Genomic DNA, 22,491 nt, shown 5'->3' with positions numbered 1-22,491 from the left:
CACAGAGGTAACAGCGCACACAGGAAAGATGGGAGAAAATAATGGGAGGTGGAGAAACTCCTTCACACATCCTAGAGGACGAGGAAGGCCAAACAGACAAAGAGCCCTGGTCTCCAATGGGACAAAGCCCAGACTGACATAGAAGGGCCACTGCTTCAAAGGGTCCTGTTATAACTAACAACGAGAATGCCAACACAGTATGTCCCATCCCCAGAGCCTGGCACCCCAATTGTGGCAGCAGCTGCTGTCATCATATCTCTTAGAACAGCTTTGGAAGCTATGACTAGTGTCAAGTGAGGTCAAGGGAATGGGAGACAAGCAAGCTGTCAAGGCTGGCTATCACCTTGCGGCGTGTGTGGTTGTCTGAGCAGCACCGTAGACAGTGGTCAGCTCAGCCACTAAGAGGCTCTCCTGACTATGGAGTGGGTAGGAGATTAGCTGGAGATTGTTCAGCCATTATGAGAACTTGGTAGTCTTTCAGAGGTCCTGGGTCCCAGACCTACACCAGACAGCTCACAACTGCCAATTCCATCTCGGGGGGGGGGATCTGACACCTTCTTCTGACTTCTCTGGGCCCCTGTTCTCATGTGGTACACACAGACAAGAAGGCAAATGCATACACATTAAAAATGCATCATGCACATGCATTTGCGTTTGTATATGGATATATGAACATGTGTGTAAGTGTCCTTGCAGACTAGAGGTGTTAAATCCCCTGGAGCTGGAGTTACAGGTGGTTGTAAGCCTGGGTCCTCTGTAAGAGCACGAACTACATACTCTTAACCTCTAACCCATCTCTTTAGCTCCAAAGTACTTTTTTTAGAGGAAGGAGTGAGGACAAACAGAGCAGGTGACCTCGTCATGGGGCAATGCGCTGTGTCAAGAAAGCTGCAGCATCAGGGACACCACTCCTCTCCCTGCTACAGCCTGAGCATGCTAGCTCAGAACAGCCCGGACAGAGGTGTGCGGCTTTTACCTTTGCAGTACTGGGACCAAGCCACATTAGGTGAGCACTCTGCCACGTAGCTGCAACCTCAACTGGGTCAGAGCTGGTTTACTGTTTGTGTTTGTTTGTTTGAGGTACCGGTTGGTTTTTATACCAGTTAAGTCACAGCTTTACTACTGACTGGATACGTTAGAGCCAAGACTGTCAGGGCAAGCTATTCAGCATGTTTTCCTAGTTGCAAAAGAAAAAAAAAAACACAAAAACTGTAACAACCCAATTAACATATTAGATGTAGCATGGCAGAATAGAGCAAACAAACAAGTAAAACAAAGAGACCAAATGGGTTTTTGGGTTTGGAGAGGAGAAAACAGGAATGCTGGTTTCTAGGCAGTTGTCTTTGTGGCCTTTCAAGTTGCATTCCATTGCAGGTGTTAACTTGAAACAGAATTCACTGAATGCTGCTCTAGGCACTAATGTGGTCAAATTTTAAAACTTTTCCCTCAGGGATTAAGAACACCACTGGTTATTTCCCAAACCAGGTATCCAGACCACAGGGAAGTAGCAAATGTCAGCTGCTGCTGAATGCGGACCCCCCCCCCCACACCTTCAGGGGGAACACAAGGTCGGGGACTTCAGTACACAACCAGATGAGCTAAAAAAAAAAATCACAAAATGTAATTCAGGGTTTTGTGTTGTCAGTACCGGAGGCTGTGCCTAGGTGGCACTCTGACCCAAGACTGAAGCCAAAGGGCACATGAAGTCACCTAGGGTTTGCAGAATTCTAAGAGAGATTGCTTTAATTGGAAGGGTGAAAAATGTGACCAGCTGCCTCAGATTTCTCTGTCACAGTGGAATGTACCCCAAACTCTCCAGTATCTTTGTCAGAGGAAGGAGAATAACTAATTCCGGATACATGAGAGGGAGGTAATGCCTCTGATGGGCAGTACTATTGACGAATGGAAAAATCTTACTCATCTTTGTTCTCTACGGTAATCCTGATTTCAGCTAATGCATTCATGTGTGCAATCCCTCTATGAACTTTGAGAGTCTGTGGTGCTCGTGATTGAACCCTGAGCTGACTCCTGGCCTGGACTTGTTATGCCTGCCGGTAATAAACCTGGGCTTTGCTCAGTGGAAATTCACCTTTGGGAATCTTCCTGCATATCTGGTATGGCTGTCACTGAAGTCAGGCAGCACTACCCTTGCTTTGGACCCCTGATGGTAAAGTGAGCAGAAAGGTTAAAGCATTGAAATCAATTACTAACTTCCCATGAGCCCGCAACATGCTGAACCCACTATCAGATTTGAAACTTAAGTCAAGCATCAAACTGCACTGACATCAACACATTCTAGAGCTTTAAATAGGATCATGGCTTGGTGCAACTCAGACTTTGTGAGTTTGTAGAGCAATTAAGGATGGGAGGGACAAATATATGGCTGCCATTTTATTCTTTTGTCAAGAAAAGTACTTAGCTGGGTGATGGGGGGAGGCATGCCTTTAATCCCAGCACCTGGGAGGCAGAGGCAGGTGAATCTCTGTGAGTTCAAGATCAGTTTACTCTACCAAGAGTTCCAGGACAGTCAGGGCTGTTACACAGAAAAAGCCTGTCTGGAAAAACAAACCAACAACAACAATAAGGAATTGGTACCACTTACCAGCATTTCATTGAAGGATATTTCAGTACCAGATTTTAGAATTATCTTACAATAAAAGTAAATTCATGCTAACTTTTTATTATTATTTTTTCCTCCTGGATAGCTAAACATTTGACCGTAGGAAAAATCTGGGGACCAATGTCTCATGTGTCATTCAGCACAATCATGTCTATTTAAAAACTGAGAAGTGAAGAGACTGCCTGTCAGGGACAGGTCCACCATGGTAGCTTAGGCCTGTGACTCCAGCATGCAAGAGGCTGAGGCAGGTCTGTGTTCAAAGCCAGCCTGCACTACACAATAAGACTCCCGTGTCTAACAAATCTTGTCAACTAGCAGAGCGCACTATCAAAGACAGCCTACACCACTTAGGTTACTAACTGGAGACCTTAGGCAATGTTTATTTTAAAGCCAAATACCACCCTAATGTTTGCAAAAACAAAACAAAACAAAACAATCCACCTATTTGGGAGCAGCTATCATTTATCAAATAGCCCTTATAATACAATGCTATAGTTAAATGTTTATCTTGTCGATTACATCGCTGTGATATCCAATTATGGGGTGCACAGTTCTGTCAGACACAGGTCACTGCATCTCTAAACATAGCCCCTCACACTGGAAACACTAAGAGATCAAGACTTTCTGCAGATAGTGAGTGAATCCAGGTTGACAGTCTTCTAGTGGTTTTCCCTTCCTGGGGAAACAGCCACACATTTTATGTCGGTCTAAAATCTGAAGACAAACCCTGGAAGGTTCAGTTAGTCCAACTTCCTCTATTTAAAAGGCTGAGAAACAGACTGGGGACATAGTTTAGTGGGTGATGTGCCTACTGTGGTTTGCATGAAGATTGAAGTCTGGATCCCCAAGCCCCCATAAAAAGCTAGGTGTACCTAGAATTCCAGCACTGGAATCTAGTGCTGGGGGGGGGGGGGAGAAAGACAGTGGAGTTCCTTGGCCAGCCACTGTAGCCAAACTGATGAGACCCAACAGTGACCTCTGGCCTCCACATATGACCACATACCCCATATGAACACACGCAACATTCATACACTTAGGCTGAGAAGCTAAGTGGTTTGCTGAGGTCAGTAAGTGGTATAGAGAAGACAGCACACTGCTTACCAGGGCTCAGCCTGTCAATGAGGACAGATGAAGTCTCAGGTGTTCAGAGTAGCAACTGTGCATATTAACACTTGTCTTCAAGGCTTTGTAAGAAAAAGACTGTATAATTTAAATGAAGAAGCGGTTCTTTTTATCTTCAAAAGTAGTTTCTTTACAAACTTAAGCCATGCACTTGATTATTCAGAGTGGGAAGTAAGAATTTCCTATGCTTCTGATTGAAGTGTATTACTCTCTGCAAGGCTGTGTGGCTTTGAGATCAATACCGGGTATCGAATCCCATCAAGGCCTTCAGTTTGATGCCCTTCTGCTCTTGAGGGTAAAAGTTCTAAAAGACAACATTTTATTTTCTTTTTCCACACTTGGATGTGTGATGTACATGTATAATCAAGTCACATGTGTGTGGTGCACATGTGTGTGGGTGTGTTCAAAGGGAGACCTAAGGTTGACACCAGTGTCTTCCTTACTAGCTCCCCCCGTATTTATTGGGGCAGGGTCTTTGGTTGAACTCAGATTTATTGACTCTGGCTAGTCTAGCTGGCTAGGTAGCTCTGCTGATCCTTACCAAGGCTGAAATCACAGGTAAGCTACCATGGCTGCCTGGCTTTTACATGGGCACTTTGTTCACAGAGTCATCGCTCCAGCACTCTTTGTGACTACTTAACTGACATCACTGTGGTCTAGATCTCTGCCATTGGTGTTTAGAGTGGATCAATTAAATATCCACAGAGATAAACACAAGAAGTTGTTGCCCCTTTATTGCTGACCTGGGCGACTTTAAAGAAGATAACATTGTTAATTCTGACTGAAAGCATTAAAACACAAGCTGAATCCAAGTTATCAACTTGGCCACAGGGACAGTCAAGGTCATGTCAGGTTTCTCCTATGCTGTAAGAAATCAATGCAATGTCATCACACTTAGTTAACTTTCCAAGTTAACTAAGTAATATGTAAAAGGTGATTTTTTTCTTTAAACTTACAAGTACAATTTACATGTACATGATTCTGAGAATAATTTAATACGTTAACCTCAAGATACAACTATATTCTAAGACCATATTGTAAAAGAACAGATCCTTACAAGATCAAAATGACCCATATACCATGAGGTTGATTTAACCTTTCTTTCTTATCTCCTTCTTTCAAAAATGTGCACCACAAAGCTCCAATAGCAAGGCTGATGCCATGAATATGAAAGCTGTGATTTGCAAGGTACCAACCACATCTAGGACCCAAGGAGACAATCAGACAGAGTGAGCGTCTCATTAATTAATTAATTCTAATTAAACAATCAGGTGACATCACAACACTCTGGGGTGCAGCACTGAAAATGTCCATTAAGTTTCTTTTTTTCTTGATGATCAGAGGTCCCACGTTGTCTCCAGTCTCTTCATTATGTTTTATGTGAGCCCCATCACAGAACGGAAACTGGGGAGAGAGAGAGAGACTGTAAAAGGTCTGATCCCCACATCAGTCTGTGCTTGCAGAGGGGTAGTGATGCCTGACTCCCACATATCATAGCTCCTACTTTTCTTGGCTAGCAAATGAACAGGAGGAAAAAAATCCAGATTGCTACTCGAACTTCCCTCTGACATCTGGTGACGCATGCTCTGACCACTTACTGGCTACTCTTCTAGTGACCCATGCCTTTCCCCTCTTTATAAATAGACCAAAAAAAAAAAAAAAAAGGAGGTGTGTGCTGAAGGTTGAACTCACAATTATGCCCATGGTTCTATTTGCAAGAGTTCAAGTTTATTACATTAAAATCAATTTGTGGTCGGGTGTAGTGGTGCACACATATAACGCCTACATTTCAGAGGCAGAGGCAGAAGAATCAAGAGTTCAAGGCCAGCCTAGGCTACATGAGATCCTGTCTCAAAGAAACAAAAGAAAGGAGCAATTTGCTTGGGACCCTAGTGTCAATCATCCTCGAAGCAATCTTTGCTCCAGGCTTTCCATTTTGCTCATTCCTGAGCCCCTAGTGTTTTCCCCTTTAATGTAATTCATTCTGAATGGTTCATGGAGACTGTTTCTTCTGGGAATATGACTACACATTTCCAATGTGCCTTCACTTTTACTATTCCACATCACAGGCACAGCTGATATTTCTGTGCCTGTTGGGAGAGGGACAAGCTAGTCTCTGCCAGCATTTTCCAGAGAGGCTCCAAAGAGCCAGCTTCTGCAGGACAGGGCTTGCTGTTGCTGTGCTTACACAACAGGTCAGGGAGCTCCCTGAGTCCTGGCAGACTTTTTAAAAATTACTTTTATTTTATGTCTCCATGCACATCAGTGCCTTGTGTGTGTGCAGTGTCCGTGAAGGCCAGAAGAGGGTGTCCGATTGACTCCTGGAACTGCTGTAGCTGCCGCATGTGCTGGGGACAGGACACGGCGGTCATGACCACGAGGAAGAAGAGTGTCCCTGGGGTGTGCAGTTGGGCTACTCACAGTTTAACAGGCATTGAAAGCACTAGCTTGTGCCTATCCTTGGTTCTTCCTCAGTCCGTATCTACTTCATGGAACAAGTCAACCCTAGGCCGTTCCCTCCTGCCTTGGAGCCCTGTTTCCCTGTCTACTCTCACCACAGAGGCTCATACTGGTAGCACCTGTTTTTTATAACATAGGCTTTCACCGACTTGGACACAGACTTTTTAATCATCTGTTGAAATAGCAGCAAAAGGTCAGCTGCTAATTGCTTAATCCGAGTCTCCCATCGTCACTCACTCACTCACCTGGCTGTGCTGACAGGCCAGCTCAGCACCAGAGCCCTGAAGGAAAGGCCTCCTTCCCACTTTGATGCTCTATCTTTACTTCTCCCCCAGGGCCTGTCCTATCTCCTGACTCTGAGCTGTCCAAATGCAGAACATTCTTGGAGATTTCATCTCTGATTCTTATCAAGTCCTCCCTGACTCACCAGTTCTGCTGGCCTCTGCTGCCACAGTGTCCCTACGTCACACCCGCTGCTGCTGTTGCTGTCGCACATTTCCACTCAACATCATCTCAAACCCACTCTTTGCAACTGAACTCTTTAGCTCTGTTGTGAAAACATTAGCTATTCAAACCGAATTCCTTGTTTTTGTTAAACACCCCCTCCCCTTAAACCACATGCTAAGATCCTGTAGTTTCCCCCCTAGTCTCCCTGACCAGGCAGTCCCTGGTCAGGGCTGGCAAGACATCAGGGGTTAAGTGCACACTGCTCTTCCAGAGGCCCTGCGTGTGGTTCCCAGAACCCATGTCAGGTGGCTCACAACTGCCCTATAACTCTAGTTCCAGGGGACCCAACTCTGTGAGCACCTATACTCATGCACATACATATAATTAAAACTAATAAAAATAACCAGTCTTTTGAAAAGGTCACTGTTTTCCACTGATCCTGTACATTTCTCTCCATTTTCACAGCCAGCACCCACTGTAAGTTACACTTGAAAGACCCATGATCCAAAGCATGAGGCAAAGTCTTCACACTGATTCTCCTCATGGACTCATTCCTGGAGGGCCCGAGTCTTCAGCCACCCCTTTCCCTCATAACTGCCTTCTTCACACATTGACAAAGCATTCCTAATACTTGCCTATGCTTATGCAGATGTCTCCCATTTTCCCAGAGGCAGTCTAATTCTCAGAGAATGTTAGCCCGTGGCATAGCACTCCTATTTATCAATGCACCTGAACTACACACACACAGGGGTCACCTGTGACACCCGTGCTTGCAGGTATACACAGTGAGCAGTTTTAGGGATTTCCATTTAACTTGCTGATGGAAGAGAGCCTCCATTTTTACTTCCTCCGGTTTAGTCAGCAGAAAGAATGGAGCCTATGCAGGCACACCCTTAAAAACAAGTCTAGTCTACAGGCACCAAGAGATTATGTCCAAGTAGCTCCAGGAGTACCTACAGTTCAGTTCTGTATCCACATCAAGCCATCATCTCTTAAACTGTTTTACGGGCTCCCACAACACTGAACTACTACTAAAAGTGCTTACTGAAACATAATTCCTTGCACCAGTGATGGGGGATGGGGGGATGGGGAAGCAGAACAGGAGAGAACTAGTATGCACATGACATGGAAGCTGAAAGGGTACTCTTAGGGGTTAGAAATGGGACCAGTAAAAGGTGACAGGAGGAGGAAGGGTGACGAGGAGGAGGGCAGGGAGGACATTGGGACGAGGCAGAGAAGAACAAAGTAATATAGCACAGTGATATAGCCCACCATCCCTTAGCATGCTAACTAAAAAACTAAAATATGTATCCCCCATCCCAACAGGGCTGGAGAAAGGGCTCAGCAGTTAGAGTATGTGAACTGCTCTCCCGCAGAAGGACCTGAGCTTGAGTCCTAGCTCCTAGCACTCACTGGGCACCTATAACTCAAGTAACTCAAGCTCCAGGGGGCCCTGATGCCTCTGCAGGTACTTGCGCTCGTGTGAACACATCAACACACACTCACATAGACACCATTAAAAGCTAAAAAACAATAAAATACTCTCCCACTTCCCCAAACACATTTCCTACTAGGTATCATATACAGCTCTCTCCATGTTTACGACACAATTCATGGTAGCACTCTTCTCTGTGGTAAGCCTCTAACATACTGTAATTTCAGAAAATGGTACTTGAAATTATGTGGGTTTTTTTTCTTTTCTTCCTGTTTTAGATTCAGGGACCAAACTCATGGCTTCTGGTAAGCTTTCCACTACTGCCTATACTCCCAACTCAGCATGCTATGGCCTTGGAAATTAAGCTCTGGAAATCCACTTTTCATAAATGTGAACAGTAGCATGTTCAGTGTTAGCACTGGGTCCCTGAGGACATCTGAAATTCAGAAGTCACCCAGGGCATTGCCGTGTCAAAATGTTTAGGAAGTGGATCCCACAGTCCATGCCCAGAGCCCACAGGTGTCACTTCCAGCTGGCAGAGTATAATTCTCATTACATCGAGGGGATTTTTAAAGGATTCAAAGTGCCAGGTATTTAGTTACAGGAACTACAGCTGAAAGAAGGCTTAGGGTATTTGCCAGTAAGAAGTCTAAGCCAGGTGAGGTGGTGCACACCTACAATCCACACTCGGGTGCCAAAGCAGGAAGACTCGCACTAGTGAAGGCCAGCCCAGTTGCAAAGTGAGCCTCTGTGGGTGCACGGGCTACCCAGCAAGATCCTGTCTCAAACACAAGCTTTTGCTCAGTTTGTTTCTTATTGTACTCAGGCTGTAGAGTTTCCTCCTCAGGTCCCTTTGGGGGAGAATTCCCAAAGGACAATCAATGAGATTTTTTTCCTTCATCTTTGGTGAAGCAAGAAGATGATGGTTAACTCAGTTTAACTCAGTGAGGGAACGATGTAATTTCACTGCATGGCAACCGCATATTTGAGAAAATATATTCCACAAGAGCATGGAAACCTGTGTGTGGTGGGACAAGCCTGCAATCCCAGAGCTTTAGGCAGAGGCAGCAGGACTGCAAGTCTGAGCTACCCGGCAAGCCCCTGTCTCAGACAAGCAGAACGCAGTATGTGAAAACCAGGGAGGAACAGACCCACAGAATCAAGAAGGGAGAGGGTTCTCCACCAGTCTCGAACAATGTCACACGGGTGCAGCGCTCACCTTTTTGGACCTCCAGCAGCGGCAGTACACAGCCTTATCTCCCAGGTCCTCCATGTCGAAAGCGTGCACAACCTTGGGGTTGTCTTTCTGGATCTGAAGGTTCACCATAGCTTTGGTACGATTATCTTTAACGTAGAACTTTTTGTAAGCCAGGTAACCGAGAGCAGCTGTCCCAGCAGCAAATGTCACGGCTGCAATCCACTCAACTGCAACGGGCAAGGGAGACAGTGATTGTCAGAGACCCCAAGACTCCCGAAACCTGACAAGCATAACTGGTTTCTTACTTATGTGCAGGGGGCATGTGCTCACAGCACACGCTGGAGTCAGAGGGCACCTTCTGGGAGCTGGTTCGGAGTCTCCCTCCATCGTGTGTGTCCTGGGAATTGAACTCAGATTTACAGGCTTGGTAGCAAGCTGCTTCACCTACCAGCCATCTTGCCGGTCTGACAACGACTTTCAGTGCTAATAAATGGCCCTAACACAGCGCTGTAGCGGTTCCTTCCCCACGGCTTTCCATAGCTCTCACTCATGCTAGGTTCATGTAAAAGAGGGAAAAGCAAAGATGACTGTCCCTTCTCTAAGACAGCAGAGGGAAAGCAAGGCTTGATAATCTTCCAAGTGCTCATTGGCATTTTCAGCAGCGTGTGCACCTGCAATACCTACAGCTTAAAGAAGAGAACGAAACCTGGAAAATAAGATTCAGGTTATAAACAATGAAGAAAGATTGGGAGGTGATGGCTGCCACTGGCAAAATGAGTTCACTTAAAGAGCAAAACCCTGTAGTGGCTTTGAGATGTGTTAATTTACCAAAACCTAATGCACCTCTATGTTAACACAAACAGAACCAGATCTAGACAAGACAAAGACCTGTAAAGCCCGCCCCCAATCACTGTGCATCCCCAGTATCTGCCTGGCAGGATTGGTTCTAGATCTGAAGTTATTCAGAGGCTTCCACAATTTGCAAATTGCTTTCTCACTAAAATACAAAACACACTGTTAATAGTCTCACATGAAACATTCAATAAATACTTCATTTATAATTTCTGAATTTCTCAAAACTTCATTCTAAGCAAAATGTTGTTGTACTTTCTAATAATAATAAAAAATTGTTGGACTAACAGGCCATGTATTTATTCCTTCTGCATCCAAGGACTCCTTAGAAACCCAAGTGCTTAGCAGCCACCCCGGCTCCGGGCAGTGACGACAGAAGCCCAGTTCAGCATTATCTGCTTGGCCTTAGCCTCGGTAGACTTGTCTAGTCCCAGCATGGAGGGGCTGCAGGAAGAAGTCGAACAGGGTCAGGATAAACACACTGGGTCTTCAGTGTCTGAAATGAGTTCCCAGACTATCAAATAAGGCCCTAGGGAGATAGTACAAAAGCATTTTATTTCCAAGCACAATCCCATGGGCATAGTGGACCCCAGGATGTTTCTGCTGTGTCTCACAAGTGGGACAGATCTGATGGTGCCTACAGGAACAAAAACCGGAGCTCGATCCTTTCATCTTTTTTTTTTTTTTTTTTGAGACATGGCCTTGGTTGTCCTGCAACTCACTCTGTAGACCCGCCTGCCTCTGCCTCCCAAGTTCTGGGAATAAAGGCGTGCTGGAGCTCAGTCCTAAGAGCTTCAAGTAGAAGATCCTCCATACACATGCTAACCCTTTCATGGCAGTCTTCTCGTTTGTTTAATAGCTTCTATCTGATGTTTCTAATGGGCACACTCTGTGGATCAGGAACTCTATTTCAAGTAAAGTAGCATTTTTCTCTGCAAAAACCAAAAAGATTGGTTTCCATGCCAGGTCATTTCCATTTCTTCTTGCTAGGGCACCTAAAATAAACATTAACTGGCATTTTGTTATTCCCAGGTGCCACATGACCAGTGGTCACCCGACAGCGTCAAACCTTTGGACCCCATCAGGCCTTTTTCTCTTTTTACAGTACCGGGAACTGGCCCAAGGCTTCTAGTGGTCTAGGCAAATGCTGCCTCTGGGCTGCATCCCCGGCCCTTCAGAGTGTTTCATAACTATGCATTCTGTGTACATTTCTCTTGAACTTCAGTGTTCAAGCTGGGCCAAAATGTATTTTGCTCTGCCTGACTCCTAGCCTTCCCATTCAACAAATAGTTCAGGAATACATCCAGTGTGAAGTCACTCACAATTCAGACGGGAGAGTTTGAGGCCAACCTTAGCTAGACATTGGGCCCTATCTCAAAAGATGAAAACCTCAATTTCACAGTGTCTGCTGACATGTAATAGGAATTCAAAAGGCAGCTATAACCCTTCTTCTAAATTAAGATAATGCAACTCCTTGAATATTGTGATCTTAGTTCTTTTTTGGCAGGAACTTCATTTTGCAGGTAAATTACCCACCCCTGATGCCCATTTAATATAATGGAACCCAAGCTCCATCTCTTGAGAATTTTTTTTTTAATTTTAAATGATTTCCCCACAAACTTCAGATGTCCTAAGATTCGTACAACAACTGGCTGGCATTAATTTGGTTCCACGTGTTAAACACTCTTCTATTCTCACATTACCATATTAATATAGAGGATGACACTAAAAAAACAAATCCCAAGTTAACTTTTACCTTCTCCAGGTTTTTTTTTTTTTTGACCAGGGAAGAAATGACAGAAAGACAGAGAAAAGCAGCCATACCATAGATGTCCCAGTAGACGCAGACCCTAGATAGTCAAGGATGTCTGTCCTGTGGGAATCAACACACAGGCGGTGACCATCCCGACAATGTCACAGTACCGTATGTGTGCTACAGACACAGCACTGGATTCACTCCAAGTGAGTGCTCTGGACTCACAGAGCTACCTAAGGCCGCAGGGGGGTAAATTCTATTCTTCCCTCTTCTCTAGTCAAACTGCTAGCTTCCAGAGGGAAGAAAAAATGTTGCTATTTTATCACTCCATTACTGCAGTCTCAATCAGTTTTTTTTTTCCTTGCAAAAAAAGTGGCAAACAACCCTGGCAACCCCAGCAAAGAAGAAAAAGGGAAGGACAGAGTCAGATAAAAACAATCCAAATGCCAACCCGGAGGAGAAAGAACCAGAGAGAGCAAGTAACCCAACTTAAGAACACTCAGTGCTCCGGCCTGCCTTCCCCACATCTGCCATCAGAAGCTGAATGCCTGTTGGGGTCCTACTCTGCGCTCAGAGTGTGGCAGGGTTAGTCTTAGGTTCACTCACAACTTCAGAGACAACAAGGAGGTTCCACTGTTCTCTACTGGCACCTTTCAGACCGTGAGCACTTTCCAGCCTCCGCCCTGAGATACACAGTTCTTAAGGGTGGGTTGTTCCTGTAGATCCATCAAACCTGGTTCTCCTACATAAACACCAACCATTAAGGGAAGATTAGAGCCAGACAACAGGGCAACATGCTGTCTGCTTCCTCAAGCTGCCTGGGGCTGACTTTACAGCCTCTGGTTTCTCTTGGACTTGCTGCCAAACCCGCAGCCCTCTCTTTGTGACCGAACCCTCAGATCTGCTTTCCAGGGAGAGTTCATTTGCTTACACTTGGACATCTCACCCTTTAGGTCCTTTACACTAGCTGTCCAAAGGACCTTCACCTACCCACTCCCAACTGCCACAGAACCGGAATGCGCTTGCGTCAGGAGTGGGGGAGGGGCACTGTGCTGAAACCAAGCCTTCCCGGCCTGCTGTTTTCTTCATCAAGGTTTGGTACATGTGACTTCAACGTCAAGGGAGTGATAGACAGTGATGGATGACCAATTCACCTTGATTTTTACCTGTTGCTTCCATGGCCTCAGTGCTCCTACACCAAATGCCCTTTTCTAGACCTGTGTGTGTCTAGACCTGAGATTTACTTTCTCAGACTCAGAAAACAAAAAGCATCAATCGGCCTAGGGAACCTCAGGCACCTACAGGGATGCATTGGGTTACTCTTCCCCATTCCAGAAAACACCCTCCAAAGACAACTGCTCCTATTTCAGCTCCGAATCCCACTGCCCATTATCTGCTTACTATTTTCTCGGTGTGGCCTGTGCATTCTTTTGCAGAAAAAAAAATCCATTAAGCCGGGCTTTGGTGGAGCACGTCTTTAATCCCAGCACTTGGGAGGCAGAGGCAGGGGGATCTCTGTGAGTTCAAGGCCAGCCTGGAGCCTGGTCTACAGATCGAGTTCCAGGACAGCCTACAAAACAATACAGAGAAACCCTGTCTCGAAAAACAAAAACAAACAAACAAACAAAGCATAAACAGACAGGCCAGCACTGGTTATGTGCTTGGATGACCCGAGTCTGGAGTGGACAACAAAGCCCAGGAAAACATAAATCCCTCTTCACAACCTGTGGACAGGCCCAAGTGAGAAAATGTACAAGAGAGGGCAGGGCAAGGCAGCCATTAAAGCACAAGGTTTAGGGCTGGCAAGAGGGCTCTGAGGACAGGTGCCTGCTGCCAAGCATGTCTACCTGAGTTTCATTCCTGACCCACAGTGTGGAGGAGGAGACAGTAACACCTGCAAATTGTCCTCTGACCTCCACCCCCTCGAACTCATCCAAAATCAGTAATTTATTAAATAGGAATTTCGATTTAAGAGGCTGTCGAGATAGCTCCCTGAGTAAAGGCGCTTGCTGAGAAAGCCAGGTGACCTGAATCCAGTCCTTGTAATGCACAGGACTGAAGAATAGATGCTACGAAGCTGTCCTCTGACCTCTACTCCACTCAGCGGTGTGCATGCCTTCCACGTCATGTGCACCAATGCACACATGCATGCACAAGTGTGTGCATGCGCACACAGGAAAATAATCAGTTTAGTTGGCTTCTTGGTTTTAGAGGTAAAGGTGAATTATGGCTGACTTTTGGCTTGATAGAGTAAAACCTTTATGTGGAGCTTGTTTTAAAACAAGTATTCAGGTGAGGCCACTCATATCTTTAACCCAGCCCTGGGAGACAGTCAGGCAGACCTCCGTGAATTTGAGGCCAGTCTATTCTACAAAGAAGTTCCAGACCGGCCAGGGTTATATGCTGAGACCTTGTTTCAAGTAAACAAATGAAAACAAGCCTTGGTAAGATAGCACAAGATAATGCTATCTAGAGAGCCAGGAAAGAGTGTCTTTAGCCAGCCTCGTGGAAATGGTTCTGTGAGGTGTAGGGGCATTGAGATCAGAGTGAGTTCAGAAAGACCATCTACGGGGCAAGAGGAAGAATCATGCGATTACACATGTGGGCATCGAAGGCCACTTTCCAGAAACCATAATGGTACATGCCCAAACTATCTCATCTGACTATGGGGAGGGTCCCAAGTTCCATCACTTTTCTGCATTGCCCCTTTCTAACTTCAGTTCTGGTTTGATACCTACTTAGTTTTATTAACCATCTTCCCTCTGGGTCCCAGGCTTTCCCTCCCCAATATAAGGAATTCTGCAAGCATAGACCCCCACCTTTAAAAAAAATTTTTGAGATATTATGTTACATAGGCCAAGTTAGCCTCCAACTCTTGATTCTCCAACCTTAGCTTCCGTAATGCTGGAATAGCAGGTATTTGCAACCACACCTGGCTGTAAATCAATATATTATTTTTCAACTAAATACCAGCAGGAATGTTAATTCTGGGGGTCCAGGGTATGGCACACTGCTTGCTTTGTTCATACAAAGTAAAATTCCCAGCACCAAATAAACTGGCTGTGATATTGCATACCTACAATCCCAGCACCCAAGAGGTAGAGGTAGGCGGATCAGGAATTCACAGTGATCACCTGCTACATATCAAGTTAGAAGTCAGCCTGAGCTACACAAGACTCTATGTTAAAAGATATGCACACAAACCACAACAATCTTACAAGGTACAAGAAGTAAACATTAAAAGGTATATTGCAGGGGCTGGAAAAATGGCTCAGCAGTTAGGAGCAAAGGCTGTTTTTCCAGAGTACCAGGAACCATCCCCTGTATCAGGCCCAGGGTAACTTGACTGATACCGTCTTCTGGCCTCCGTGGGCACCTCATGCACACCAACATACAAGCAGTCAAAACACTTCTACATATAAAATAAATCTTGAAAGGGTGCAGGATTTATTTTCAAGGTATTCTATATTCCAATTTTGAGAGGGAAGGAGCTGGTTGAAGAGACTTGCAAAGCCTTTGGGACTCTCCCTAAGGTCTTCATAATGATCTGTCATTCCTATTTTTAAAAAGTTACCCCATAGAATAAAGGTGAGTGCTTCAAGTTCTTCAACTTGAAGTAAGTGGGGGTTTCACCCAGAGGTTTCATATTCCTTAGATAATAGTCAACTAATGGAGAGTCACCTTTGGGTTTCCTTGTGCCCACAAATTAAGCAAAACCAAAACCTTATCTTTTGACTGCAGGAAAGACTAACCTGCAAATGGTGACAAGTCCCTGGGGGTTCAACTTCCTTTCCTTTCCAACAGCATACTATCTAAATCAGGGTCTAGTACCTGCTTCTACAATCTGATCCTTGATTTCAAACAAAAACATATTTTGCAATCTTTTGGCTTCTCCTCACGCATGTGCAACAGTGTTCCAACAAAATTAAAACAACCACACCACAAACCACATTGAGGGTTTTATTTTATGCAGTAGTCTTTATTGCCAAGAACATTGTTCTTTCGGGTGTGGTGGCACAGGTCTCAGCACTGGAGAGGCTGCTACAGGAAGATTTTGAGTTCAGGCCTAGCCTGGGCTACAATGAAAGATCATGTCTCAAAAAGCAAACAAATAAACAAAAAAAATCAAACCTCGAAGAACAAACAAAACAATAAGAGAAAACCCCAGATTTCAAAAACCATAAAGAAAATTAAACTCACCAAAGTTAGTGTATTTAAAGGAGTCCCAAGATGGCTATCCTTTGAAGTAAATTTTGCAAAAGAATTATCTTTGTCTTTTTAGTAACTTAAAAATGTTTGGGCAATTAGCATGATGGCTTAGCGGGGAAAGCTGCCCGCTGCCAAGCCTGACAACTTGAATTTGATCCCTGGGACTCACAGGGTGGGAGAGAATCAACTCCTACAACTTGTAGTCTCACTTCCACGTGGGCCATGGCACCAGTGACACTTACACAGACAGATGTTAAAACAACAACAACCACAACAAAGTTTTTCTCCCTCTCACCTGCCAAGTCAGTATCGTCGACATAAGGTAGAACCTTCCAGTATATAGAACCCTAACTACTACAACATTAAGGTCCGAGTTAGGAATGGTTACAGAATCGATTACTATAGATAATCAAAGTTGCTGAATGAATCAATGGGGCTCATCGTATTTAACTTTTACCTTTACTCAACTAAGGTTAGAGGTAACCAAACCCTGGGGTGTGGCATTTTATACCTGGGCAGAGGCTATTCTGCATAACGCATGGCCTGTGGTCAATTTTAACAAGTTTATCACCTTACACTAACCAAGTTTCACAAATTCTCTGTATTTCAACCGGATTTCTTCAAAATACTGTTCTCAAAGCTAGGGAAGAAGGCTATTTTCAGTTGTTTCTTGGACCACTGCCACCAGTGGCCGGGTGCAAGGTGCATAAGAAACTGGGAAACTTAAGACATCGCTTGGATTGGATTTCTTCACCTTGAATCACAAAGCCAGCAAAATGTCTACGGCATGACCATTCCCGGAGGCCAGGGTCGCAGGAAGCTGCCAATTTTCCCACGCCGCCTCTGTGTGCCCTGGGAGGGGCTAAGGGTCAGAGGAGTTTTGGGGTGGACTGTGACCCACTTAGCCTGGTTTGCTCACAGCGTGGCTGGACGGGGAAGTGGTCCAGGGCCCGGATGCGGCCCGCGCCAGCATCCGGCAACCCGCGACCTCCCCGCAGGCCTGCGCCTGCCCTTGTGCAGGTCAAGGTGACGGTGCGGATAAGAGTGAGTGGCGGGGACCGGCCGCGGGCGGCTCACCTCGCACTGAGGAGTCGCAGCAGGGGCCCATGGTGCGGGGCAGCGGGAAGGTCGTGGCAGGACCGCGCGGGCGAGCGCTGGGCACCACGGAGATCCGGGGAAGACGCGACCTCCCGGCCCACTCACAGTCACTGCGCAGGCGCCGCGGCTAGCTGGGGGAGCGTGTGTGCGCCGGTAGAGTCACGCATGCGCAGCGGGCCCAACCTAGAGGACCGGTGAGGATTTGACAGCTCTGGGAGCCAAGGCAGTGACTGCGTCTGCGCCGGCCGGGAGAGCCTATCCAGGCCGGGTTTTACAGGTGGTCCAGTTGTGAGCGTTTCTGGTGACTCAGGACAAGTACCTGCAGGACTGTCGCCCTATGGCCTGCCAGTTCTTTATGGTTGGCCATAAGCCCGCTTTGGCTATAGGTAACGCAAGGTGTGGCCAGCTCCGCTGTGGGTCCCGCAAGGCCAGGCTTTGCTATAGGATGCCCGTGCAGGACACACGGACATGGTCTGGAACTGCATCTAGAACCTCTGCTAGCCACATTGGGCCTCCATCCCTTCTGTCTTTGACCTCGCCAGTCATCTACCCAGAGAGCCCGAGGAAGACAATAACCAAAAGTTTGCTCAGGCTGGTGAGGCAGTTAAGCGGCACTGGGCTTGCCCAACGGTATAGTGCTTGCTCAACGTGAGCAACGCTCTGCCTTCAATTCCCAGCCTTGCCATGAATAAACAAACACAAGCAGAGTGGTTCATCCCTTTAAAATACAGTGTTCACTTAAAAAAAAAAACAAACGATTCAGAAGTCCGCAGAGTCTTAGAGATTAAGTGCACATGTAGTTTTGCATGGGACCCAAGTTTGATTCCCAGCAGCCACGGAGGTGGGTTCACAACGCCTGTTATTCCAGCTCCTCTGGCCTCCCTGAGCATCGGCATACACATACAATTGACAATTTTTTTTTAAAGCGGATTTTAGGATGGCTGTCAATCTCTAACACATAAACTTGTCACGAGCACGCCGGGGCAGCGGTCCGGCTAAGTGCCAAATGGAAGGTGTAAGAAGAAACATCTTCACTCAGGGTGCTCCCGTCTCTGATCCAGGAGGGCAGGACGCGGTGGCAGGTCTGCCCATGACCAGCCACCTCTCTGGGTTGCCCTGCTGCCGTCTCCCAGGGGTGGTGTGCCTCGCATTGGGAGGCACCTGGGATGCCTGTTTGCCCCGGGAAGCTCTGGGATGCTGGTGATGAAGCCAATAGTGTGCAGGAGGGACAACAGTCCAAGCCTGCAGTCTCTGAGCATGCTCAGTGCTGTTCGGCAGCAGGCTCAGACTCAGAACCAGCTCGGTTCGACGCAGGTCAGCCTTCCAGACTCGCTCGTGGAGGGACGAACTGGTCTCGCCGGCGGCTTCTGCGCATGCTCAGTGAGGTGCTGGCCCGGATCCAGCGGGGTAGCCTCTGAGCATGCTCCACACGGCGCGGCCGGATCCAGTCTTAGTAGCTTTAGCGCATGCTCAGAGCGGTGCCGTCCCGGCCCCGAGCAAGCAGGGGGCGGGCAGAGGCGGGGCCCAGGCGCCCTTATCCCGGGCGCGGGCGGCCCGGGTTCAGAGTGCGGGCCGCGGAGCGGGCAGCGCGGTCTCGGTATGGGTCCGCGCGCTGCGACTGCGCGGGCGATTCCGCCCGGACCTCCCTGACGCCTGACGCCGAGTGTCGCCGCCCCGATGGCCGCCGAGCCCCCTGCGCTGCGCCTGCAGCCGCCGGGGAGCACCGGGGACAGCCTGCCAGTACCGCGCCTGCTCGGAGGCTGCGTGCCGCTGTCGCATCAGGTGGCTGGCCACATGTATGGCAAGGACAAAGTGGGTGAGTGCAGCCTCGGGTCCCCTTCCACGGTCTCTGCTGTACCCTGACCGGACAGTCCCCGGCCTCTGCTGTGTCCTGCTCCGGCAGTCCTCGGCCTCCGCTGTCCCCAGCCTCGGTGGTCGCCACCCCTTCAGTTACCGGCCTCCACTGTCCCCACCCTGCAGTCCCAGGCCTCCGGATCGTGGTCTCAGCTGTCCCCACCCTGACAGTCCCTGGCCTCCCATCCCGGTCACAGCTGTCCAGGGAGCTTCTGTTCCCTACCCGGCAGTCCCCGGCCTCCGCTGTTCCCGACCCCAGCCCCCAGCCTCGAGTCCCCAGCTCCCAGCGTCCCAAGCCACCCCTGTCCCCGAGGCTAGGTAGCCGGGCGCCCCCCAGGAGCGGCCACACTGGCTCCTGGTGGCGCGGAGAGGCGTGCCCCTTTGCCCTAGGGAAGGCGAGTGTTGATTGGAGGAGGCGCTGTTAGTAAAAATAAGGAACTTGGTTTTCTTCTCTGGACCGGGAAGTAAATTCTCCCTGGAGCTCAAGATCTGCTTATAACCGGGAGTAGTAATTGTAAAAGGTACCCAAATGCATAGGATGCTAATCCGATGCTACTCTGCATGGTAGCATCGCTGAAGGGGAAGAAAAACAAACTGCATGTTTTTAAACTTGTCTTGGCTCATCCAAGATCACTCCCAGTCCCTCGAGGAGGGTTCTCCGTTGTCTTTGATTGCGCTGGGAGGCGTGGTTCGGCTGTGCAGAACCTTGCCTCCTGGGTAGGCTACACGCCCTGCCTGTTACATAGATCACTACCCATATAAACCATGCATTCTTTCCTTGTTCATTTTTATAGACTGTTCCTTGCATTTGTCACGTAGTTTGTGAATTCACGATTTATAGAACCGCACAGGGTCTACTCCAGGGCAGAGACTGTAATTCATCCTTCTACTCACAGCGGATGGGCGGTAGACATATGAATAGTAGGATGGACTTGGGACTCTTTGGATATCTGACTTGCAACAATCGTTAGAGGTGATTTGTGCTTTGCTGATAAAGTGGTTCAGGTTTAGGCTGGTAAGGTTACACATTTTCTTTTTCTTCTTTCAGTGGTGTAGAGGATTGGTTTTTAAGACCTCAGACAGGCTTGGTAAGAGCATTACCACTGACCTACATCCCCAGCTTTTTTTTTTTTTTTTTTTTTTTTAACCTTAAGTGCCACTTGGAACTCTCTGTAGCCCAGGCAGGCCTTGAACTTTCTGTCTCCCTGAGTGGCTTGGGGTTTAGGCATGAGCCAACAGACCCTGCTAAGGTAATACATTTTAAGACAAGCGTGGTTAAGTGACACACCGAAAGTCTCATTGCTACAGTGTCCTAGAATCAGAAACCAGCACCCACTGTATATCGTGGTTGTAAGAGGCACACAGACTGGAGCTGAGCTACGTTCAGGAAATGTTGAAAGACCACGTCAGAGTTAGGGAACTACACTCTTGAGGTTCTTGGCTAAGATATTTCCTCCTACATATCGGATATACAGTCAGCTTGCCCCTAAGGACAGGATTCCTATAACCTGAAGGCAGGAGAAAGTGATTGCTTCCCTGGGGGTCCTGGAGATATGCTTCTTTGCGTAGGAGACCAGACCCAAATAAAGATCATCTGTGATTGGCACTTGAGTCTAGTTTTATGATGCCAGCCACCTCTTTAGAGTCACAGGTGATTGACTGCAAAGTGCCTTGAATGTGACTAGGTTACAAACAGTGCAGAAAGAGCTAATTTCTCAGCCAAACTGCCTAAGTGAAAGAGTAATTTATTGGGAGAAAGGTAGTCCCCAAGTTTTTTTCTCTCTTTTTTTTTTTTTTTGGTTTTTTGAGACAGGGTTTCTCTGTGGCTTTGGAGGCTGTCCTGGAACTCGCTTGGTAGTCCAGGCTGGTCTCGAACTCACAGAGATCCGCCTGCCTCTGCCTCCCGAGTGCTGGGACTAAAGGCATGCGCCACCAACGCCCGGCTCCCAATTTTTTTTTCAACTTCACTAGATTCTTTTGACTACGAGAGAACAAACCCTTCTTGTTGGCTAGCAGTCTGCTGTTGTTGCTCTGGGTTCTCAGATATTTTCCCTGTAGACCACGCTGGTCATCTTCCCTGCTCATAAATAGATAGCAAGATAGTCAGCAGCTCAAAGTTCAGCTGTTTATTATTGTTCCTCCACTGTCACAGATAGGCCACATTATTGACATCATCGTCATCAAATCAACCTTCCTAACACTTCGACCCTTAGTACAGTTCCTCATGTTGTGGTGGACCCCGCTCCGTAAAATTACTTTTGTTGCTTCTTCATAACTAATTTTGCCATCATCATGAATCATAATGTAAACATCGCTGTTTTCTGATGGTCTTAGGCGACCCCTGTGAAAGGTTCTTTTGACCCACACAGCGTGCCGGGTTGGGGGTGGCGACCCACAATCTGAGAGCTGCTGGTTTAGACCCTACTCTGTACTGTCTTAGCCCTAGATAAACTTTTGAAGATGTTGTTGGTGTTTTTATTTGTTATCACTTTAACTGCTGCTACTTTTGCCATGTGACTGGAACTTTTATTTTAGGATTGATTTTTATCTCCAAAAACAAAAAAAAAAAGCTGTTGATTTAGTTAATTTAAAAAGATGAAAAACATGGAACTTGGAAGGACCCAAGCCCTTGAACAAGCATAGACGAGGGAAAACTTAGCCTTTCTGACACTTTTTTGTTTTTTTTGTTCTTCACTGAGATCCTATTTCATCAAAGAACATTGCAAATTAGTTCTCCAGATACAAAATGTTTGGCTCCTGAAAATGATACAAACAGCTCATGATCTTTTAGGAAAAGTAAAGAGTGTTGCCCCTTCCTCTGATTGTGCCTTACTCTGGTTGTCCTAGGGTGAATCACAGTCAGCATTCTGCCTGGCCTTGGGCCACTGTTTTTGGGCACTTACTACTCGAGTTAACAGCCTTCCGAACCTTCACACAGATGATCTTTTGATCTGTGTTGCACCTTGTAGCAAACCACGTTCATTTGATGTGTAGGTAGGTGTTCCTTGGCCTGCAATAGGGGTACTAACCCTCACCAAACACACTGCTGTCTGGTGGCCACCTGGGAGCTTCCCTTTGACCCACTTCAGAGTGTCTCCTACAAGAGTGCACGTATCTTTGCTTACCGGTCCCTCTCGTGTGCGCTGCAGCAAAAGGTGTGCTAGACATCCTGGACACCGAAGCTCACCTTGCACATTGTACCACCGAAATGCAACAGCTACATCCATGTAAATCCCCAGAGTTCTCAAATGTTTGTTTACCATCCCTTTTCTGTTTTAGCATTTTATCACTTAAAAAGCCTGAAAATTTTAAACAAGCGTCTCAAAGCCGATTTTTTTGCCTTGGCCAAGTTTGGTATGCAGAAGTGAGGTAGTTGGTGGGGAGGGGGGAAGGGGTAGGGTTTAAGCTGATGCTCATGGAGGGAACCCTCACAGCAATTT

The 22,491-nt window shown here is 46.9% G+C and overlaps 2 protein-coding genes across 5 annotated transcripts in view; one reads left to right on the top strand and one right to left on the bottom strand.

Moving 5' to 3' along the window:
* Positions 1–2,972: 2,972 nt before the first annotated feature.
* Cisd1 (CDGSH iron sulfur domain 1) lies at positions 2,973–17,331 on the bottom strand. Of its 3 annotated transcripts, XM_040732434.1 has the most exons (4): positions 12,837–12,908; positions 10,423–10,578; positions 9,304–9,509; positions 2,973–5,146 (listed from the first exon to the last, which is right to left on the bottom strand). In XM_040732434.1, exons 2-4 carry the CDS (start codon positions 10,427–10,429, stop codon positions 4,988–4,990), a joined length of 372 nt encoding a protein of 123 aa, XP_040588368.1. In that variant the 5' UTR covers positions 10,430–10,578; positions 12,837–12,908; the 3' UTR covers positions 2,973–4,987. The 3 variants fall into 3 exon arrangements, with proteins under 3 accessions (XP_040588368.1, XP_005070837.2, XP_040588367.1); XM_005070780.3 differs by lacking the exons at positions 10,423–10,578; positions 12,837–12,908 and adding an exon at positions 17,177–17,331; XM_040732433.1 differs by lacking the exon at positions 10,423–10,578 and having other exon boundaries at positions 12,822–12,900.
* Positions 17,332–18,719: 1,388 nt separating this feature from the next.
* The window catches only part of Ipmk (inositol polyphosphate multikinase), a 40,770-nt gene continuing 36,998 nt past the window's right edge, over positions 18,720–22,491 (top strand). The window contains exon 1 of one of the 2 annotated variants that reach the window (XM_021227547.2): positions 18,720–19,013. In XM_021227547.2, coding sequence (XP_021083206.1) covers positions 18,875–19,013 — 139 coding nt within the window. In that variant the 5' untranslated portion in view covers positions 18,720–18,874. The remainder of the gene's footprint in view (positions 19,014–22,491) is intronic. The other variant, XM_005070779.4, reaches the window with a different exon arrangement.

This window comes from Mesocricetus auratus, unplaced genomic scaffold (genome assembly GCF_017639785.1).
Source record: "Mesocricetus auratus isolate SY011 unplaced genomic scaffold, BCM_Maur_2.0 Super-Scaffold_100027, whole genome shotgun sequence".
Taxonomy (NCBI): domain Eukaryota; kingdom Metazoa; phylum Chordata; class Mammalia; order Rodentia; family Cricetidae; genus Mesocricetus; species Mesocricetus auratus.
Note: the sequence above shows the minus strand (reverse complement) of the source record. Positions and strands in the feature narration are given on the sequence as shown.

Bases quoted from the DNA above. Each gene is read 5' to 3' on its own strand.
- Cisd1 (XM_005070780.3), bottom strand. From the start codon at position 17,207: ATGGGCCCCTGCTGCGACTCCTCAGTGCGAG. The intron at 9,510-17,176 runs GTGAGCCGCCCG...TGCCCGTTGCAG, and splicing joins CTGCGACTCCTCAGTGCGAG to TTGAGTGGATTGCAGCCGTG. The intron at 5,147-9,303 runs GTGAGCGCTGCA...CTCTCTCCCCAG, and splicing joins GCTGCTGGAGGTCCAAAAAG to TTTCCGTTCTGTGATGGGGC.